A 23,539-nucleotide genomic window follows, 5' to 3' on the forward strand; every position below is an offset into this window, starting at 1 on the left:
CCGCCCGAGCACTGCGTCTTTCAAGCTTCAACTGTTCCCGCACTCGTCTAGTTTCTGCAACATAACTTCTTTTTTTCTATTCGCCCACAACACACATACAAGAGACCAAAATGCAGCCCCTGCCGTGGGACAGCCGCCTGGGGGCGCTTGCAGTATTCATTCCACTCTCCTTCCGCCACGAAGAGTCTGGAACCCGGCACAAGGCCTCTCGGATTCAGGACAACGACCCCAGGCTTCCTTGCCGCTGGAGGGGCGTAGGATGACAGTTGGTTGGGCATAATGAAAGCAAGAAGCCCCCGGGGGCAGCTCCCATGAGCCTCTTCGGAAGAGCTGGGTGTCTGTCACCTTCTTCTCTGACGTCTCCAGCCTCCCTCTGAGAAGCCAGATGCCGCCGTCCTGGGCTATCCGGGTACAGACCAGACTCCAAGTGGGCAGAGCACCCCACGGGCGTTGGGCTGCATCCGGGTGGACTTTCTCCTTCCTAGGAAGAGAGAATATCCATCTCTTCTGCATCACTGTGCACTGGACTTTCTGTTCCCTGCAGAGGAAATGAATCCTACCCAACGTGGTACCCACATGTATTTTACACTTGCTGGCGTTGCTGAGACCGCGTGGCCTGTTCAGGGTCAGGTGGTGAAAAAGCAGGTGACCATGAAGACACCATCAAATCTATGAAGGCGACAGTGGTGACGAGTGGATAATAAATGTCCCTGCTCTTTGGCAAGTCACCTGACGCCCCGGGCTGACCCCCCAGCCCACCCTGCTGCCCTCTCAGACTTTATCTGAACCACGGTGGGTCTCAGCGGGAAGAGCCTCTATACACGTGGCACCATCTGTTTTGAAAGATGCTTGCACGCACTTGCTTGACGGAAGTGGCAGGGTGAGAAATGAAAACACCTGTACACACACGTTCACAGCACTGTTCACAACCACCAGAAGGTGGAAACCACCCAAGTGTCCGTGGATGCTTGGATGGACAGATGGATGGAGGGAAGGAGGGACGGATGGATAAACAGAATGGGATCCACCCACGCGTGGAATATGACTCAGCCGTGAAAAGGAGTGAAGCTCTGACACAGGCTATAACGCGGTTGGACCTTGAACACACGATGCTCAGTGAGAGAAGCCAGACGCGGAAGGACACACAGTGTGATTCCATTGATAGGAAACATCCAGAACAGGTAGATCCAGACAGACAGAAAGTGGGTTCGTGTTTACCAGGGAGGGGGTGAGGACTGAATGTTCATGGGGACGGGCTTTCTATTTGGGGTGATGAAAATGTTCTGGAATTAAATACAGGTGCTGGTTGCACAGCTCTGTGCATGGACTGAGGGCATCCCATTGTACCCCTTGGGTGAATTGAAAGCTATGTGAATAGTATCTCCAAAAGCTGTGAAAACGGAAAAGCGCTAGAATTTTCTTCTTCCCATCTGCAGACCGTAGCTAAAATTAAAATGATACAAAATAATAAAATAAAAATAGTGAATTCTGCTGGTTTCACCTATCTCCTTTCTCAGTTTTGTTTGTATTTCAACTGGGACCTTCTGGAAGATGATGGAATCCCAGGGGTCTCCACAAAGAAGGTCATTTCAGGCACCATGCAAGGGCAATCTTTTTTTTTTCCTAGCACCTCAGCCCAATTCAAGCCTGACACCGTCATGAGACGTTTGCCCAGCTGGATTAGATCTCCTGGTTTTTACTTATTGCAACACTTCATACTCTAATAACAATTCCACCTGATCATTGGTTGACAAAATGTTTTCACACAGGTTGTTTAAGCCTCAAAACATTTCTGTGAAAGACATCTCACTCCTAATGTTTCCAAGGAATAAACAATGTAAACCCTTGAACTTGGAAAATGTAATTATTTTCCAATTCAGGATTCTCATCCTACAACTTGGCTCACAGCAAATAATATTCATGTAATCATAAAAAACAAGTTGGGATGACTCTTCACTTCTCTTGGTGACATACACACCTCAGACTTTATTTAATGAAGGGTACCTAGAGTGAAACAAAGCAAAGCCAAAGCCACTTTTCTTTTTCAAAGCACTGCGACAGCACTATAATTACTAATGCAAACACACACACACACACACACACACACACACACACACACACTCCTTTCCTTGCAAAGAATGTGCTCCTATTAGCTGGAAAACTTCTGATCATATATAATTATATAGTAATTGGGCTCGTAATAGCACTTTCGTCATGCGTTGGATTAGATGGGTGGCATAATCATGGCCACCGTTTCGATCTGTATTAACACCATGTAATTGTTTGGCGGGGCTGGGTGACACAGAACAGAGCTGATGCTCCTTGGAAAACACAGATGCTAAATAAATCCTCCCCCGTGTCCACTGAAAGTTCACTTCAAACATGGTTGTTTCAGAAAAAGCAACTGTGTAAAAAGCACTGAAAGGTAGCTCAGAGGCACCTTTCCTGGTAGAGCATAGAATGAGAGAGAATCAGACCGGCAGATGCAGGAGAGTTTTGCGTATTTTTAATGTTTGGTTGGTTGGAAAAAGGCCAACTGTCGATATTTCAGAGGTTGGACTTGATTGAAGGCTATTTGAAGAACGTATTCGTGTATTTTATTCTTTAACAGGAAGGGAATGTTTCAGATACACTTTTGTGTTTCCTTGTTAGGAAGTATATTGAAAATCGTGAGTGTGGTGGGTAGAATCCTAAGATGGGCCCAGTTGTGGGTTCAGTGGGTCCAAAATGTATGTCTACCCAGAACCTGCAAATAGGAATTCGTTTGGAAATCGGGTCTCTCTGCAGATGTGATGAAGGGAAGGGTCTGAGATGAGATCCTCCTGGAGGAGGGTAGCCCTAAATCCAGTGACAGCATTCTTACAAGACACAGAAGAGGAGAGACCCAGACACAGAGGGGAAGCCACATGAAGACGGAGACAGAGACGGGAGGGACGCGGCCACGAGCCCAGAGATGCCTGGAGCCCCCAGAAGCTGGAAGAGGCGGGAAGGACCCTCGCCTGGAGCCTCTGGAGGGGGCGCGGCCCTGGGGCACCTTGACCTCTGACGTCTGGTCCCCAGGACTGACAGAGGATAAATTTCTGTTGTTTTAAGCCATCTGGTTTGGGTCATTTGTGAAGGCAGCCCTAGGACATCTCATACAGTGGCACCCCTGGCCTCTAATTATAACAATCAAAAACACCTGCAGGCATTGCCAGTGGTCCCCCAGGAGGCAGGATCACCCCTGGTTGAGAAGCCCGACTCTAAGCCTGCAACAGTCCAGCTTTGAGTCCAACAGAAATGAGCTCCACGTTTTCTGCCAAGAAGCAGAAGCCTCACTGAGTCTCACTGGCCTGGACAGCGTCCCCTGCCCTCACGTGAGCTGACCCGAGAAAGGAATGAGATTCTGCATGACCCCAGCACTTGGTGCCCAGCCCACAGCCATCACCGGGGAGGGGTGGGTGCGCTCCAGCATCTTCCACACTGTCCGGTGTCTTGCCCATCGTATATCCACCCCCAGGATGCTGCTCCAGAAGAAGGGTCCCATCCTCCCTAGGGATTCAGGTGGTGAAGCTTGGGCGTCTCTGGGAAGAAGCAGCCTTCTCCTCTTAGCCTGGTGCGTGCTTGGGAATTTCCCAGAAGGCTCGTTCAACACAGCCACACCCCCAGAGCTTTCTGTTCATCCCATCTGGGAGGGACCCCAGATTCTGCATGTCCAGAAAATCCCCAGATGATGCAGCACTGGGGAAGTTCTGTGTGGGATTCATCACCGAAAGGAATGTGCAGTCTTTCAGCGAGAAACCAAAGCTGAAGCCAGGATATGGAAGCAACCTAAGTGTCCATCGAGAGATGAATGGATAAAGAAGATGTGGCACATATATACAATGGAATATTACTCAGCCATAAAAAGAAACGAAATTGAGTTATTTGTAGTCAGGTGGATGGACCCAGAGTCTGTCATACAGAGTGAAGTAAGTCAGAAAGAGAAACAAATACCGTATGCTAACACATATACATGGAATCTTAAAAAAAAAAAAAGGTTCTGAAGAACCTAGGGTCAGGACAGGAATAAAGACGCAGACGTAGAGAATGGACTTGAGGACACGGGGAGGGGGAAGGGTAAGCTGGGACGAAGTGAGAGAGTGGCATGGACATATATATACACACTACCAAACGTAAAATAGCTAGCTAGTGGGAAGCAGCCACATAGCACAGGGAGATCGGCTCGGTGCTCTGTGACCACCTAGAGGGGTGGGATAGGGAGGTGGGAGGGGGATGCAAGAGGGAGGGGATATGGGGATATATGTACACATATAGCTGATTCACTTTGTTATACAGCAGAAACTAACACCATTGTAAAGCAATAAAGATGTGAAAAAAAAAAAAGCCAAAGGCAGCATCCTGTAATTGTAGCGCTAGGCTGCCCAGATATTAAGGAAGATGGTAAAAGGCAGAAACAAGAGACTCAGGGACTTTGTAGAGTCTCCCACAAAAGTAGGTGTGATATTGTGATTTATAAGAAATATGTCTTCGGGGCTCACCCCCCTTTGTGGCATGGAGCTCCCCAAACCTTTGGAATTTCATCAGGAGAGAGACCAAGGTGTCTTTTGTTATGCTAATGAGGTGACTTTTGTTAACTTGCCTAAGGATGGGGGCCCGGGGAACCAACCCTGTGATTAGAGGTTGGAATTTTCAGTCCCACCCCCCTGATTTCCAGGGAGAGGAGAGGGGCTGGAGGTTGAATCAGTCATCCATGGCCAATGAGTGAATCTGTCGTGCTTAAGTAATGAAGCTTCCCTGAAGACCCAGAAGGATGGAATTCAGAGAGCTTCCAAGTTGGGGAGCGAGGTCAGTTCCACGTGACATGATGCCAGACCCCACACTCCACAGGGACAGAAGCTCCTTTGTTTGGGACCTCTCCGTCTGGCTGTGAATTTGTACCTTTTAATATCCTTTGTCACAAACCGGTAATCTAGAGAATAAACAGGTTTCCTGAATTCTGTGAACCACTCTAGCAAATTAATAGAATCCCACCCAGAATAGGTGGTCGCTCAGAAACACAGGTGTCACCCTGGATTTTGGATTGGCATCTGAAGTGGAGGAAGTCTTGTAGGACTTGAGCCCTTCACCTGTGGGGTCCGACCTTTTCTCCAGGTAGATGTGTCAGAATTGAGTTGAACTGTAGGACACCCAACTGGTGTGCAAGAATTGATGTGGGGAACCCTCCCCCCACACACACATACACCTTGGAATTGGTACTAGAATCATTTTTATAGCACAGGAACTATTCCTGCACCATTGTATTGGGTTCAAACATGTGACTGGCCAGTGCGTCAGTAACAGGTGACCAAAGTGTGGGCTCGAAATGTGGCAGCCTCGTTGGTTTAATCTTAGCTCCCATTCTCTGCCAGAAGAGTGGGACACCCCAAGTACCCGCTGCCCCTTGGCCTGCACCCCAGCATGAAGACCCATGGGGAAGATAGTCACCCAACCGGAAACTTGGGGTCCAGCCGACCAGATCCCAAGTCAGTCCCGCTAAGATCAGTGTTCACGATTTCCAGTTCGTTTGTGTATCGTCCTCATGTCTCTTGAGTCGTGATTCACAACCTGGGGGTTATTTTGCCTCCCCAGGGACACTTGGCAGTGTCTGGAGACATTTTGGCTGTGACAGCTATAGGGGAGGGGATGCTGCTGGCACGTGGTGGGTGGAGACCAGGGACACTGCTCCACAGCCCACAGTGCCCAGCACGCCCCGCATCACAGAGTCACGCAGCCCCAAAAGTCAGTGGCACTGAGGCTAGAAGACAGTGATTTCCCACACAGTAAAATGAGTGTCCTTTGCGGGGAAGTGAACCACGTGCAATTTCTCTGTGCTCACGTCTCGTCTCTTGAGTAACTGCTGTGTTTTAGATCTTCTTGTCCAGAGATAAAATGTTTGTGCAATTTTCTCGATCGCTTGCCAGAGGACAAGGACAACATTTGAATCATAAAACGCCTTTCGAAGGGACCGTACAAAAAAATACTTAAAATTTTAATTCTTAAGGATGTACACTTTAGACTTTTTTTTTTTTTTTTTGGCTTGATTCGTTTGAAGCATTTTATTCCACTCCAATATCCAAACCGTATTTTAGGAAAGGCATTTGGGTTTGCAAATGTGTTTTTGTAATACGGATAAGTGCCTCTGGAATAGAGCTCACGATTGTATTTCTCTAGGTAAAAAAACAGAAGATCAGACTTCTTATTAGAATCAGAGGGTATTTCAGAAGCGATTGAAGGAACACCGCGGTCCCAGAAATCTCGGGAAAACTGGGGGGATGAAAGCTAAACTCAACATTAAAACTACAACGTGTTTCAATTCCATCTTAAATCAAGGAAGGAGTATTCATTCTAGCTGCTAATTCTATGCTTAGGAAAACACCCACCTCCCCCATGTCTTCATAAAAGTCTACTTAAATAGTACAGACGTAACGATAGATTGTTTTATATTTTTAAAATCCTTTATTAAAATAATCAACATAACTTATGTCTGCATCTTCTTCCTTTTAAAAACTATGTTTAACCAAAACGTTAAATGAATATAGGCGGCGACATCTCTTTGTTCATAGAAGTTGGGGGTGCTTTTTTCATTTGGTTTTTTTTTTTTTTTTTGGTCCGGGTGTTAAAAGGACCTCCAGGTCAATAAAAGACAGATGAGTGAGATTCCTGACCCCAGATTTTCCCGTCTGAGGCACTGAGATAAGCAATAACGTCTGGAAGAGTGAGGTCTGCTGACGTAAACCCCCTCAACCCCCAGGAACTGGACAGACTCTCCCAGTGACATCTGATTAGACAGACAAGATCAAAATTCCACGGGATGAACACAGTTTCTCCCCTCGAAGCCCAGATTGCTCAATTTAAAACAAACACCCACGAGGAAAAGAATATGGATGTGTCCACAGATGCCTTAGGGGTGATCAGCTCAAACATTTAAAAATACCTAAAATTTCAGCATCAGCGTCTAAATATTTTCCTAAGAGTAATCATTACCTGGCTTCAACCTAATTTTAAGCTGTTCTTTTATACAAAGTAATTTCACCACTGAGGCAAGATTCGTTTGGAAGGAGTTATGTCGGAAAGAGGACTTTTTACGTTTGGAAGCTGCAGTTTCCAGAGAAAAGCTGCATTTGGTGATGTTTTCTCAAAGTTGCGTTCTAGTTTTTGCACTAGCCCAGTGACATTTTAAGGAATTAATGAAATGAGCTTGAGAGAGCTTTAGAAGTATCGAGCTAATGTGTCTTCAGATTCTCTGAGAAAGCTTTGCAAATACGAATAATTCCCGCATATGCTGTGTTGGGATTACGCTACCCACGTAGGTGCAAACAAAAAAATAGGTCTAAAAAAAAAAGCTCTTTTGCTTATAGACCTTTACTGAAGAAAAACTTAAAAACTTAAAAAAATACAAACGCAACAATTTGTTTGTTTCTTTAGGTCACTGTGATTTCCGCATTGGATTTCTTGCTGCACTGTTTTCTATACAAATATCATTTCAGCTTCCCAGAATGGAGTTTCTTTCAAACTGGAGAGTTTCACAAAGCATGTGAAACTTGCTTCCCCCTACGCTGTCATGATAAATTGGTTGAGTAGTATTGTCATGGAACAGATACCAGGAAAGTAGCTAAGTTTGTAGAAGTATTATTTAAGATTAAACGGAGACTGGGCTTCCCTGGTGGTGCAGTGGTTAAGAATCTGCCTTTCAAAGCAGGGGACACAGGTTCGAGCCCTGGTCCGGGAAGATCCCACATGCCGCGGAGCAGCTGAGCTTGTGCGCCACAACTACCGAGCCTGCGCTCTAGAGCCCGCGAGCCACAACTACTGAGCCTGCGTGCCACAACTACTGAAGCCCGCGTGCCTAGAGCCCGTGCTCCGCAAAAAGAGAAGTCACCGCAATGAGAAGCCCACACACCGCAACGAAGACCCAACACAACCAAAAATAAGAACAAATAAATTAATTAATTAAAAAAAAAGATTAAATGGAGACAAATCAATTTTAGGGATGTTTTCTTTAAATGAAAATTGTAGCCAAATTTAAAAAGACAAATGTGGGCCTATCTATCTATCTAATTTGTCTACTATATAATAAGTGTCTGGTACATAGTTTCTATCTATCTGTCCACCTATCCATCTAGCATCTATCTATCTACCTATCTATCTATCTAAACGTATATATACACACCCACGTACAAAAATTATATCTATCGTCTGTGTGGAATAGCAACTATACGTGGTGCTAAGACAGTGATTCTCTACCACAGACAGTGCCCTCCTTCTGCAGAGAGGCAATGTCTGCAGACATTTTTGCTTGTCACCACTGGGGAAAAGGACATGGTCCTGGCATGGGGTGAGCGGTGACCAGGGATGCTACTCCACAGCCCGCAGTGCCCAGGACAGCTCCCCTACAGCAAAGAATTATCTGGTCTAAATATCCCCAGTGCCAGGGAAGAAAAACCCTGGGCTGTAGATTAGGAAATATTCAGCGGGACCCGTGAGATGTGCGCACCAGGGAAGGGTGCCCACAGAGTGACGGACAGAACAACACAAACGCTGTAGAAGGATCTGATCAGTGTCATTCTCACCTGGCATCTCTGGTCTTTGCACCCGGTGGCATGCCCTATACAGGGAGTTGAACATAACTCCAGGTACCACCTATTCTAGAAAAGAAATAAAATAGAAAGTCCCTAAACAATTTTTAATGTATTTTCCAATAAATTATGTATTTTCTTTTACAGTGTCTTTTTTTTTGGGGGGGGGTGGATGAGCCAGGGCTTTTGGGGGTTTGTTTTTAAATTGAAATAGAGTTGATATACATATACAATATTATATGTCTCAGGGGTACAACATGGTGATTCACAATTTTTCCAGATTAAACTCCATTATAGCTTATTACAAGATACAATGGCTCTAGTCCCTGTGCTGTACAATATACCCTTGTATCTTATTTATTTTATACGTAATACTTTGTGTCTTTTAATCCCCTCCCCCATCTTGTCCCTCCCCCCGTCCCTCTCCCCACTGGTAACCGCTAGTTTCTTCTCTGTATCTGTGAGTCTGCTTTTTTTGCTATATTCACTAGTTTGCTTTGTTTTTTAGATTCCACATATAAGTGAGATCCTACAGTATCTGTCTTTCTCTGCCTGACTTGTCTTGCTGAGCGTAATATCTTCCAGGTCCATCCACGTTGTTGCAAATGGCAAAAGTTTGTTGTTTTTTTATGGCGGCATAAAAATGTTAAAGAACCTCTCCGGAACCCCTCAACGTCAGAGCATGAATTGTTTACTTACCAAGGTTTAGTAAAACACTCAGATGGCTTTTGACTGCAAACGGAAGCAGGAAGTGTTAAGGGTGGGGCCCCGGCTCGGTGGCCAAAGTGGTTTGAGAAGTCAAGAAGATAGTATTAAGAAAAGGGTATTAAAAAAAAAAAGGGGGGGTATCAGATGAAGATTCTTGCTTCACTGCTCTGCGGCAGCTGATCTGGTGCGTGTCAGAGTGCAGTCACGGTACTTCAGACGAATGACATCACCTTTTCCCACCGTCCCCGCAAAACAAGCACCTTAAAGATGGCGCAGCCCCAGAGGTGACCTGACATCTCCCTTCCACAGGTTCTTATCTCGCCTCTCCCCCAAGAAGTGGAGCCTAAATTCCTCCCCCTTGCATCCGAGATAAACTTACTATGTCTCACATGTCTTAGTTCCCTAGAGCTGCCAAAACAATGCACCACTGATTGGGTGATGCACTGGGGCTGCACCCAATCGCCGTGCGACTGGGGCTTAAACATCAGACATGTATCTCTCCCAGTCCTGGAGGTTGGAATCTGAGATCCGGGTGTGGGCAGGGCTGGTTCCTCCCGAGGCCTCTCTCCTGGGCGTGTGGACGGCCATCTCCTCCCTGTGTCCTCACAGGGTTGTCCCTCTCTGCGCGTCTCTGTCTTGATCGCCTTTTCTTATAAGGGATCAGGACCCACCCTAGTGATCTCATTGTACCCTCATCCCGTCTTTGAAGACCCCATGTCCAAACACAGCCCCATCCTGAGGTCCTGGGGGTTGGGACTTCAACATATGGATTTTAAAGGCACGCAGTTCAGTCCATGTCACCACAGAATGGGGGTGGAAGGGACACTTGTAAGAGGTTAGGAAAGCCCCTGTAGCTTCCTCCCATTTCTCCAGGGATGCTCCCAGGGCTGGGAGGAAACCGAAGCCCCATGGACGTGGTCCTGCGGACAGCCCCAGCGGAACCCAGCTTCAAGTCACCGCTCCTCAGCTCTCGATTTGATGACCGCTGCGTGCTCATTCCAGAATAGCACCCCATCCATCTAAATATGCAACCGACCTCATCCCATTTAATGAAAACCATGAAGAAACCTGAAGATTGGGAAGAGAGAGGGCAGAAGTTGTGCTATTTCATTCGTATTCATTATGCAGGAGGGAGCCAGAAATCCAGTCTGTTTCTGAAATAACTGCATTCACCTCCTTCCGAGATTCCATTTCCCGGCAGCCTTTACTTTACTTTTGACAAGCTGGAGTTGCACCAGGTGTAGCCTTGAGACAGACGGCTCCCTGTGGCCCCACAGAGCTCTGACGCGTAGGCTCTACCTGCAAGCATCCCGGCTCACACGGCAGGAGCTCAGAAGAACAAACACCCAGCCTGCAACCACAAAAGCCTGCAGCCATCTCACACCTCCGAGTCAGGAAATAATAACACGCGCCTCTAATGAACACTGGCGGCTAGTATGAGGGACGCTGCTTCTGTCCTCTGTGTCTTGTTCTCACTGCTCCTTGCAAAATTCTGGAAAGATCTTTGAGAGCAAGAAAATCGGTAGCAATAGTTCCAAAAGGATGTCAGAGTTTTGAAGCTGTCATTCTTTTTTTTTTTAATTTAAATTTTTTTATTGAAGTATAGTTGCTGAAGTTACAGGTGTACAATATAGTGATTCACGATTTTTATAGGTTGTACTCCACTTACAGGTATTATAAAATATTGGCTATGTTCCCTGTGCTGTATAATGTATTCTTGTAGCTTTTTTTTTAACGTCTTTATTGGAGTATAATTGCTTTACAATGGTGTGTTAGTTTCTGCTGTATAACGAAGTGAATCAGCTATACGTATACATATATCCCCATATCCCCTCCCTCTTGCGTCTCCCTCCCACCCTCCCTATCCCACCCCTCTAGGTGGTCACAAAGCACGGAGCTGATCTCCCTGTGCTACGCGGCTGCTTCCCACTAGCTATCTATTTTCTTGTAGCTTATTTTATCCCTAATAGTTTGTACCTCTTACTCCCCTCCCCCTATACTGCCCCTCCCCACTTCCCTCTCCCCACTGGTAACCACTAATGCATTCTCTACATCTGTGAGTCTGCTTCTTTTCTGTTATAGTCACTAGTTTCTTATGTTTTTTACATTCCACATATAAGTGATAACATACAGTATTTCTCTTTCTCTGTCTGGCTTATTTCATTTAGTCTGATCATCTCTAGGTCCATCCATGTGGTTACAAATAGAATTATTTTATTCTTTTTTATGGCTGAGTAATATTCCATTATATATATATATATATATATATATATATATATATATATAGCACATCTTCTTTATCCATTCCTCTGTTTGATGGACATTTAGGTTGCTTCCATGTCCTGGCTATTGTAGATAGTGCTGCTATGAACATTGGGGTGCATGTACCTTTTCCAATTAGTTTTCATCCTTTCTGGGTATATGCCCAGGAGTGGGATTGCTGAATCACATGGTAGCTCTATTTTCAGTTTTTTAAGGAACCTCCATATTGTTCTCCATAGTAGCTGCACCAATTTACAATCCCACCAACAGTGCACGAGGGTTCCCTTTTCTCCACACCCTCGCCAATTGAAGCCATCATCTGTGGCAAGTGCACAGTTTATCTTGGGTGGGCTGGACTGTGGAACATTCTTGCACCATCAGTCTGGGATGTGACACATTGACAGACCCCCCCACCGGTACAACCTCATCATTTTGCAAAGAGGAAGGCAACCTGCCAACTGGCTAAAGGTAGACAGATGTATACATATTTTTAGAGTTTTTCTGTAAAAGGTTTATCCCGTGCCCTTGGGGCAACAAATGGGAGTGTCTACAGAAACAGACCCTCCACAGTACGACCTCCAGTTCATCAAATTCTCATGGGGATCTAAAATAAGACAAGCTGGTGTGTTGGATTTCTGGGGTTACTGTAACAAATTACCCCAAACTGGGGCGACTTAGGGCAACAGAAATGTATCCTGAGTTCTGGAGACCAGAAGTGTGAGAGGAAGGTGTGGGTAGGGCTGGTTAGTTCTGGAGGCTCTGAGGGAGAAGCTGTCCCATCCCCTCTCCCAGCTTCTGGTGGTCCTGGGCTTGTAGATGTATTACCCCAACCTCTACCTCCTTGTAAACAGTGCTTTCTCCTCTTGCGTTTCCTTTTCATGTAGGGACATGTGTCCATGCATCACTGGATTTAAGGCTCACCTGATTCATCCAGGCTGATCTCATTTCGAGATCCTCAGTCACATCCACAAAGACTCTTTTTCCAAATAACATCCCATTGATGGATTGTAAGAGGACATATCATTTTTTGCGGGGGGGAGAGAGGGGGGGCCACCATGGAACCCAGGACCTGGTCCATGAAAGACAACCTCTAAGCTTCTTGGCCATCGGCTTTTTAAGAATATGGTGGAATCTCAACATTTTGGCCAAAGATTGTGGAATCCCCTACCAGGAATTCACATTTATCCAGGTACCTTCAGATTCCTTAATGATCACACGGTAGAAATATTAGACTGATTGACATTTTCGAATCCTAAAATTTAGACCCACAGACTCCAGCCTAAATGACTTCACGGTCTGTATTAAAATGCCCCACAGAAGGCTGGGCCCATTGAGGGATCAATTTTCCCCCAAACTATACAGTTTCATCCATTGAACACTCTGTTGTGAATCTTTTGGAAAATTTTTTTAATTTATTTTTTTATTGAACTAATTATAGTTGATTTACAATGCTGTGTTAATTTCTGCTCTACAGCAAAGCGACTCAGTTATACATATATATACATTCTTTTTAATATTCTTTTCTATTATGGTTTATCCCAGGATATTGAATATAGTTTCTTCTGGAAATTTGAAACTCTTTGTACTGTCTCTAGACAAGCCCACACCTACTGCCCCCCTTTTAAAAGCTGAAGTGCTGTATCTGATATTCAGTGAACTCCAGTTCTGTGTGTGTCCACACAGCAGATTAAATTTGTTTCTAAATTGTTCTTAGTTCTGTGTCCCTCAAAGATTTCACACCACAGAACATTCCTATCCCATGAAGGTCTTTTTGTATTTAACCTCAAGCTTATCTGTCACACTTGTATCATCTTTCTTTTTGCCCGAGAGGGCAGCCACGAATTCAGCAAAATTCAAAACAAGTGATACCAAACCCTCGTTTTCTTATAAAGTTCCACTGTTCATTATACAAGCACATGGTTGTGTTGTTGTTCTTGGTGGTGGTAACCCCAAATATACCCCATGTATGTGTGATGGATACGACCTGTTGTGCCTTTTATCCTGTGGGCAGGTGTTTGATGTTAAGTCCAGGCATGAGGTGTTGATGGCATCCTTGCTTTCTGGGGATGGGTGGAATCTGCTCTTTCAAGGTTATGGGATGGGATGTTTTAGGGCTCCTTTTGGATATGTCCAGTATTGCCTGTTTCTATTCAAGTCTGTCCACATTTTCTAAGACTGTTCTGAACAGCACTTCTTTCTTTCCCCTTTACTTATGTACTTTTAAATTGAAGTTTTGTTGATTTACAATGTTTTGGTTTCAGGTGGACAGCAAAGCGATTCAGTTATATATGTGTGTGTGTGTGTGTGTGTGTGTGTGTGTGTGTGTGTGTGTATATATATATATTCTTTTTCAGATTCTTTTCCATTATAGATTATTACAAGATATTGAGTACAGAGCCCTGTGTTGTACAGTAGGTCCTTGTTGTTTATCTATTTTATATATCTGCTAATCCCAAACTCCTAATTTATCCCTCCCATCCCCTTTTCCCTAATTCGAAAAGATACATGCAGCCGAGTAAATAAAAATAAATTAATTAATTTAAAAACAAAGATCTTAGGGAAAAACCTGAACAAACTTTTTGGCCACCCCAATATAACTTACATATACACTATGGAAAACGTATACGTTATACAGATGATACAAATGTATTTATTACGACTATCGTATTTTAAAATCCATATTCTCATCTAACGCTCCAGGGCTTTATTGTTGCACGTGCCTTTTGACACGTGAAGAATTGATTTCCGCGTCAAGAGTAGACCAAGAGGCCGGCTTTATTTACGTTTAAGTCACCCTGCAGTTTTCCGAATAACGTTTACTGGGTGACCCACGTTCTTTGCCCTGTTAAAACGGCATATGCATTCTGGACTCCTGTGAAATGCATTTCTCAATCTCTTTCTTTCCTCTGCAATAGGAAACTGTTTTTTTAAAATCCTGGCTTTAGCACGAGAAAAGCTAGTTGCCACCTCATTCCCAGTCTTATTTTTCGGGATTTTTAGAGCCCCGCCACCACGCCTTGGAGGGGATGATGCTGTGAGGCTGGCCTGAATCCTCCATTAAGGAAGAATTCCAGCCACAAATGCCTTCCTCCAAGATCAGGGGGTGTGTTTCTACTTCTAGTCACATCCTCCTCACGTCCTTCACGAGTTTTCAACTTTTCTCTTCCTACCGATAAATACTGATGACCAACTACAGCAATCTGTTTCTCCGATAAGAATTAATGTTTTCTTACGTCCCTCCTGGAAGTTAAGATAAACTACAGAACCACAGTTTCTAGGCAAGCCCTAAGATAACTCTCATTCTGTATCTCCTGTGAAATCTTGTGTGTTCTGAGGTCTCTGTCCTTATGAAAAAGAAATTGGCGTACAGCATTAGAAAAATCTTTGTAAAGATTCTCCTAATCCAGACACAGCCTTTTGGGACATTTTCCTCCCTTTCTGGGGCGGGGGAGGCATCGTCTTGTTATATAGTGAAGATCAGAGTGTGTTACAAAACTTGGACAGCTGCCTATGATACTTAAAATGTGGTCATAATGCTCCCATTCTGAAGAGTTTGAAAATCCCCTTACGTAAACAGACCAGTATACTTTCCCATATTTCTGGGTGTTGAAAGTATGCCTATTTATTTCTCTATAATAAAAACTGCCTTGAATCATTGGTGTCATTGTCAGATGATGTCACAAAAACAGAATATCACGGACTGGGCGGCTTAAACAGCAGAAATTTATGGTCTCCAGTCCTGGAGGCTGGAATCTGAGATCCAGGTGTCAGCAGGGCTGGTCCCTCCCGAGGCCTCTCTCCTGGGCGTGTAGACGGCCGTCTCCTCCCTGTGTCCTCACAGGGTTGTCCCTCTGTGTGTGTCTGGGTCCTGATCTCCTCTTCTTATAAGGACACCAGTGCTACGGGATCAGGACCCACCCTAGTGACCTCATTGTACCCTCATCCCCTCTTTAAAGACCCCATCTCCAAATCCAGCCACATTTTCTGAGGTCCTGGGGGTGGGGACTTCAACATCTGAATTTGTGTGAGATTGCAGAGCACACTTCATCCCATAATCATGGGTAACTCTGATCATGAGGCTTTTGATATTCTCCAAAATTTAATTCTGAAAAGTACATTTCTAGACATAGAATGACTGCACCAAAACATACGATCATTTCGTAACATTACAGCCAAAAGTGTATAAGAATTCCCTCATTAGCATGGAACATTTCACCTGTACCATGTCAGGTGGATTTAAAAACAAAAAGAAAAAAGCCGTCACGTTCGTTCTCAGTCCAGTTTCTTTGATTATTAGTTACTTTAAAGATTTTTTGTTTCCTCCCTGTGTGAATGACCTGTAGCTATGCCCTTTTTTGGGTTAATTGTCTTTTAATGCCCATTGAACATATATCAGTTTGGCTCATGTACTTTTCTTAGGCACTTTGCATTCTTGTTGTAAATGTGTTTTTATTTTGTTTATAATTCCATAATGTTCTTACATTTTTAGGCTGTCAGATCTATTTATCTGTTTACCCCTGTGATTCTGTCTCTGTCAAGTTTAGGAGGCCCTCCTATGACCATCCAGGGTTTGGAAAACTGACCCCACTCCACTATCATGTTCTAGTCTTGTTGTTTTATATTTTTTGGCCATGCCACACGGCTTGGGGGATCTTAGTTCCCTGACCAGGGATTGAACCTGTGCCCCCTGCAGTGGAAGCGCAGACTCCTAACCACTGGACCACCAGGGAAGTCCCTAGTCTCATTGTGTTGTTTGTTTTCCCACTTCTTTATTTAAAATTTTTTATTTATTTAATTAAAAAATTTTAAATGTACAATTTTTAAAGGTTACTTTCCATTTGCAGTTATTATAAAATATTAGCTATATGCCCTGTGTTGTACAATACAACCTTGAACCTGTCTTGTACTTTCCCCCTATCTTTAAATCTAGTCCTTCTGAAATGGATTTTAGTTTTCTTTTGTGGTAATGTCTTTTTAATAGCATACAAGGTGAGAATCTAAAAATCTAAAGAAGGTTTTAATCCAAAGTAGATAACAGTTGGTACTAGAATATTATTTATAATGTCTAGAGACATACACGACTTGATCTGGTATAATTTTTCTCATGTTCCTTTGTGGTACTTGGAATTCATGGAAAGCTCCAGACACTAGCACATGAGCTAAAAGGACAGCCTGACCCAAGTGACAAGGTCTGGTTTGTGGGTTCTAGGATGCAGGTCACCGTGGCTCATGGGGGCCACCCCACTCATTCATTTTCACAACTTGAGATTTTAGGTAGGGAAAGGAAACTGCGTTAACGTATGATGGAACAGAATGATCGATGCCCTTGGTGAAATCTCTCTGAAGTCATCATATTTACTTCCTAATCATCTTTGCTTTCTAATCATCACTATGATTCCTTGGGTAAAATGTGACTTCTAAAGTTCAAGTTCAGAAGTCCAGTTACACAGCAGCCACAGGGGCACCGAACGTTAACTTCCCTTTCGGATGAAGGATGCCTCTATCCACCATATGTATTCACGTTTCGGGAAGCATGACCCACCTGTGTTCCTCCAGCATCACAGCTTAGATGTTCCATGAATCTCTTCAGCATCTGACAAGTAAAAACTTGCCTGCATCTCTTCGGTGATGAGTAAATGCACCTTCTTCTAATTACAGGCTGGTCTATCCCAGGCAATGTGTCTATTCTCAACACGTTCCTCTACAGCTTCCTTTGAAATCTCTCAAGAAAAGCCTCCGAGTAAATAGACACGTATAAAAACATTATTCAGGCCTTCCCTGGTGGCGCAGCGGTTGAGAGTCCGCCTGCCGATGCAGGGGACACGGGTTCGTGCCCCGGTCCGGGAGGATCCCACGTGCCGCGGAGCGGCTGGGCCCGTGAGCCATGGCCGCTGAGCCTGCGCGTCCGGAGCCCGTGCTCCGCAACGGGAGAGGCCACAACAGTGAGAGGCCCGTGTACCGCAAAAACAGAAACAAAACAAAACCATTATTCATAGACGTTGGAGCTCCATACATGAATAAGAGCAGTGTGACAGTCAAATGTCCTTGTACTTTTTCAGATTTTTAACCTTCAGTTTGTAGAGAGGGTGGCTTAGGGTTTTGTGTTAGTGATGGTGGGTTCCTTCATTTTACCCAAATGTGCACATGTTTAACCATGCAGGATTCTACCTTGGATGAGTTCCTTGCTCTCAGCCCGTTTGGAGTTCGTGGCCTCCCTAACCAGGGCAGCGTGTGTGACATCTCCATGGTGAAAACTTCATTTCCATCAGCAGGAAGGCCATTGCTAGGTCACAACTTATCCACGTATGTTGGGTCAAACACTTACTCAACAAGTGAAATTGAAGCTGTTGGAAAAGGGGGTCCGCTTTGCATAAAATATCTCTAGAGAGCCAGGCGCCAAAATACAGCCTTGGGGCGCGTGGGGACGCTTTGCGAGTGGTGGGGATTCAGCTGGGCTCCCACCGGGGCAGGCCTCTGATGACGGTGGGTGTTCTGATCGTAATGATAAAAGAAGTAGCATCATCTGTGACTCATCGTGACAGCAGCGGTCCATCCGTGGAGGCAGAAGTGCCCAGGATTGTAATAGAACGTAGCCAACTAACTAGGTTATCGTGAATTTCTAGCGCATGAAACCAACGCAAACCCACCCCAGGGCCATCCGGACAAGGGAAAAAGAAGCAGCAGAGGGTTGCAAACCTACTAAAGGTGAGCGCTTATAAATACTTGAATCACTCCTTGCCAGGAAAACATTCACTGGTGCCGAATGAAAGCACAAAACCCCCCTACGAGCCTATGCAGCAGCTCACCTGAGAAAGAGGAACAAAATCACTGAGCATGAGACATGACCTAGGCTATTCCTCGTAAACCACGGCTTCATCTGAATGACAGTAAAGTCTAACCACGCAAATCGGAAACCGTATTCCTGTAACTGGACGCTTCTCTGAATCAGAATATATACTAAAATATATTAGAATGTATATTCCAGAATATATTAGAATGTAGTAATGTCACATAAATAATACCTAATATTATATATAAATTGTAGCGTCTGAAGGCAGCTGAAAACTTCTTTTGGAATATATATATTAGGACATATAATAAAACATGAGAATATATATCTCAGAATAGATTAGAATATGTGGGGTATAAATAGTATCTCATATTATATACATTAAAAACTGTAAAGTCTGTGAGGGCAGCTGAAAACCTCTTGGAATATATATATTAGAACATATAATAAAACATATTAGAATATATATTCAGAATAGAATATATGTGATATAATAATATCTAATATAGATAAAGTCTGTGAGGGCAGCTGAACACTTCTTTTGGAATATATATATTGGAACATAATCAGATAGAATATATACTGTAAAACATATGTATCACGGAATAGATTAGAATATAATATGTGATATTTAATATCTATTATACACGTATAAATTGTTAAGTCTGTGAAGGCTGGTAAACACTTTAGAATATATATCAGAACACATTGGAATGTAATATAGATATAATAATGTAGAGAGACTGTAAACTTCGTGAAGGCAACTGTGCGCTTTTTATTTTCACTCGGTACACACACGCACACATATCTACCTGTCTACTTATAGACATGCGCATTTCCAAATACATGCAATTCCAAAAGAAGTGTCCAGCTGCCCTCACGGACCACCCTTTTTCTCTCTCCCTCATTCAACCCCGCCTACACCTGTTCCGGCGTTGACTTTAGAGCTCATTCTGCGTACGGGGAGCGTTTAGTCCGCTGGGTTACAGAGTTCGGTATTTCCCTGCCCCATCACCACCGAATGCTCATCCCAAAGGCGGTACAAATGCCCCTGTAATGCCTCGCTTGCACGGCTTTTTTTTTCTTTTTTGCCTTTCAAGAAATATGCTGTGGTTTCTGAAGAATTTTTATGAGCCTTCCAGATGAAAGCGACTTTGTTCATCAAGGTGTTGTGAAACCCGCCGGGATATTTATAGGAACAGGTAGGTATGCGGTCAAACTCCGGGCGGGCGAGGAAGGGTCAGATCCACGCCGCCACCCAGAGTTTAACTCTGCAAGCGTCTCTGTTACTTTTTCCTCCCCGGCTGCCATTAGAAGGGCAAGGCGTGCCTTTCACTGGGTGTGAAACACTAGCCTTGACCATCGACCTTAATTAGCCAGCCCGACCGCAGTCACAAGGTCGCGTCCGCGGGGAGCGGGCGCGCGCTCCGCGTGGAGTTGCGCCCTTGCCCGGCGTGGACCGTCCCGGTCGCCCCTCCGCGGGGCACGGCCTGGTGGCCTGAGCGCGGGGGACCAGTCCTTGTCTAAGCAGCCGCTGGGGCGCACGCGGCCCGCTCCTGGAGCGCATTTTTCGCATTCCAGCTCAAGATCTGGCAACCAGCAGAGAGCAGGCGTCTCGCCCGGGGAAAAAGCCACCCACATTGTGCAGAGGAGGGCAGGGGCGCGGCTGGCAGCCGGGGGCCAGAGCACCACACCCAGAGCCGGTTCTGATTTCCTGTCACCCCCTCCCAGTTGGCCAAGCGAGGCAGGCCCGGCCTGGTCCCCCGTAAAACGCCTCCTTTCTGTAGTTCTGGCCTCTGCGACAGACCGTCCCCACGCCGACTAGAGGACTCAGGGGCAGGACCCTCCCTTTCAAGGGCGGAATCGCTGGAATCCCGCCAAACAATAGGGCAGGCTCGGTGCCTCTCGCTGCTCAAACTGTGGTCCGCGGACCTGCGGCCCGGATAGCCCTGGGGGCTGCTCTGAAAGACCGATTCCAGGCGTTCCTTGCCCGGCCCGCTGTGGTCCAAGGAGCACTTTAACCAGATCCCCGGAAAAACAGTGGCCGCATCCGTCTAGTTACATTTGCATTTCAGATACAGCCCCGACATTTTGGGGGTATAACTATAACCAAAGGTGGCCTGGGACACACTTCCCATTAGGAAAAACCTAACGCTATCGTTGTGTAGTTGTCTGTGACCGTACTGCGTTTCTTTTCCGAAATCGTCCCTGGTGTGTTTACACCAGCTGCCCGTCAAGTTGCATGCGCCGCATTTGGTAGTTGTCTGATTGTTACCTGCCTCTTAGTATTTTAAGAAATGGTTCTTTTGAAATAATTAAAGATTTATCGGAAGCTGTCAAGAAACGCTCCGGGAGCGCGGCTCCGCGCCTCCCCCATGGTGCGTATCTTACATGACTGCAGTCCAACAAGCCAGCGCTGGGAGCGGCCTTGGTCCCGATGGTTATTCGCCAGACGTGGCGGCCGCCCGCCGGGACTCGCGGGCATCGCGCGGTCGGCGGAGCGCGCCCCATCCGCATCCAACTCCAGCTTTATTTTTTAACTTTACTTTTCTTTAAGCCACGCCCTCCCGCTCCCCAGCCGATCCCGCCTTCCCCCAGCCTTCCGGGCTGGGGCGCAGGGGGCGCGGGGACAGGCCTGCGCGTCTCCCGGGGGAGCTCGGCCGAGACCCCATCCCTGGGGCGCCCCGGGGCGCGGAGGCCGCGCAAGCAACCTGGTCGCCCGCGCCCGCGCCAGCGCCCGCCCCAGAATGGCGGGAGAGGCTCCTGGCGCCCGGGCCCTGAGCTCCCAGGGCTGGGGCGCGGAGGGGGCGGGGCGCGGCGGCGCGGGCCACACCCCCAGCCGGGCGGGCTGAGTCCGGGCCGGCGCCCGGGCGGGCGGAGGGAGCGCGCGGCCCCGCCCAGGCCGTTTCCGCCCGGCCCCCCAGCAGCGCGCACGCAGCGCCCGCGCGGCGGCGGCGGGCGCGGGACGAGAGGAATGAACAGGCGGCCGGGCGGCCGCGGCCAGAACCCCGCCTCGCGCCCGCCCGCCCGGGCCGCGTCCCCCGCCCAGGCCACGCCGCGCCCGCCCTCAGAGGCCGCTGGCTACTCCCACCGGCTGCCGCCGCCGCTCCTGCCCTGAGCGCCGCCCCGCGCCCAGCCATTGTCCCCGCCGCGCCGCCTGCTGCGCCCGGCCGCCGACCGGGAGGCGGGGGCCGCGCATGGGTGGCCGCCGCTGATGCCGCCGCCGCCGCCGCCGCCGCGCCGCCCTCCGAGGCTGCGTCCCGGGAAGCCCGGCCCCCCGCGCCCCCCGGCCCGGCCCGGCGTCCCGGACCTGAGCGCGCCCCCATGGAGGCGCCCGGGCTGGCCAAGGCGGCCGCGGCGGACGCCGACGCCCGAGAGAGCTCGGGGGAGACCCCCGACGGCGCGCCCGCGCACTTCCCCGGCCCCGGGGCGCCCTCGCCGGAGCCGCCCGCCTACCGCCCGCAGGACTTCGACACGCTGGCCACCGTGGGTGAGTGCGACGCGCGGGGACCCGGCCCGCTGGGGCGCTCGGCGCCGCCCGGGAAGCCGGCGTCAGACAAAAGGCTTGTGTGCGGTCGCCCGGCCGCCGCCCGGGGAGGGCCCTGCCTGGTCCCGCCTGCTCGGGATCTCCGCGCGGGGCTCCCCGTGCGCCCTAGGTCCGCCGAACGCCCCAAGACTTGGAGGGCTTCCTTCCGGCCCCCGAGAGCCTCCCCACCTGCGGGCGCTCTGCCCCGCACCTCCGAAGTCTCCTGTTTTAGACCTTCCCTCCCGCCCCCCAGCAACCTCCCCGGTGTCTGGGCCCCCCCGACGTCACAGAACTTGCTGGGGTCACGTCACATTGAGGGCGGCGGCGGCCGCGGAGACCCTTGCAGACCTCACCTTGGCCAGGCTCCCCCTCTCCCCCGCGTCAGGATGCTCCCGCGTGGACTTGAGAGCGTATCTGGAACTGGGAGGTCAGGTGTCCCGTGGCGTTTTAGGGGCGCGGGGCGGCGTTGGGGGTGAATTACGCATTTCCTTATCCTGCCGTATTTTCCGTCTGTGTATCCGGAACTGGGCATTTCTTTTATCCCGGCACTGATTTCCTTTTTGTCGTCCTCCTTTGAACCTGACCACTCCTAGGCAGCTGGAAACGTGAAGTCTCCAGTCCCATGAGTGCCTGGATCCCAAAACGTGTTGGTGTATGGAGCCCGCCCTGAGTGGGTCAGAATATCCCGACTCCGCGAGGGCGCTGCCTTCAGGCTGTGGGCTCAAGCCAGCCTGTGGCTTCTTAGCAACCCTTTGTTGCTAAGGGAGTTGTCCCAACCTGTCAGGAAAGAATCAGTGGGGAAGGGGGCACATACCGTAAATGACCCTGGAGCAGGGGTACCCAGGTACTTCTTCGGGCCCTTCCCCACCCTCTCTTGGAAGGGAGGAAGCATTGGCCTCAAGGGCATGGCTTGGGGTTTCATATGACCAAGGGGCACAGCCAGAATGGCATTAAAACCACTCAGAGTGGCCTTGAAACCTTCCCTTTTCCGTCAGTAGCCTTTTGCCGGTATGTAGTTGGCTGTGAGGAAGGGGTGCCCAGGAAGCCTCGTTTGGGACGGAGGGGACAGGAGGCACCCTCCCTCTCTCCTGTTTCTCTCCTCCTCTCCCTCCAAGCCTTCTTGTCCATCTCCTCCTTCATCTTCTTTCTCTCTCTCTGTCCATCTCTCCCTCCCTTTCCTGTTTTTCTCTCTCTCTGTGTGTCTCTCTGTCTCATCTTCTCCATCTTCTCTCTCTCTCCCTTTCTTTTTCTCTGTCTCTCCCTCCCTCCCTCCCTCCCTCTGGGGCGCTCTGCAGGGCTGCTTTAAAAGCTGGCTGTGTTTTGCAGGGTAGGAGACGAGGATAGAAACCTAGACCAGTGCAGTCATACCGGTAGGTGGAAACACAATTCAACAATGGAAAGTTGGTGGAGGACCCGGCGGCCCTTGGCACACGGCGCTGGCAACTGGATCTGTTTTGGGCACTTAAGCAAGTCTATTGTGAAAGGTGCCAGGGCATCAGGCGGGGCGTGGGCTGGGGGGTGGGCTGCGGACGTGGCGTAGCCCGGTGTCTGCAGCTGCCTGGGGGCCCTTTGGGCGCTGCCTAGTGGGCATAGGGTGCCCAGTGAGTCATCTTGTCCTTAAAAATAGAAAGTCACTGGCTCTGGGGACCGAGCAGG

General features: G+C 47.9%; 1 protein-coding gene across 5 annotated transcripts in view; it reads left to right on the plus strand.

Annotated features, from left to right (window-relative positions):
• Window positions 1-19,471: 19,471 nt before the first annotated feature.
• LOC117310555 (cAMP-dependent protein kinase catalytic subunit PRKX) overlaps window positions 19,472-23,539 on the plus strand; it is an 85,545-nt gene continuing 81,477 nt past the window's right edge. For 2 of the 5 annotated variants that reach the window (XM_073799740.1, XM_033850239.2), the window contains exon 1: window positions 21,320-21,847. In XM_073799740.1, coding sequence (XP_073655841.1) covers window positions 21,682-21,847 — 166 coding nt within the window. In that variant the 5' untranslated portion in view covers window positions 21,320-21,681. Of the gene's footprint in view, window positions 19,560-21,319; window positions 21,848-23,539 lie in introns of those variants that run through there. The other 3 variants (XM_033850240.1, XM_033850238.2, XM_073799739.1) reach the window with 3 other exon arrangements.

The sequence above is a fragment of the Tursiops truncatus genome, chromosome Y (genome assembly GCF_011762595.2).
Source record: "Tursiops truncatus isolate mTurTru1 chromosome Y, mTurTru1.mat.Y, whole genome shotgun sequence".
Lineage (NCBI taxonomy): Eukaryota > Metazoa > Chordata > Mammalia > Artiodactyla > Delphinidae > Tursiops > Tursiops truncatus.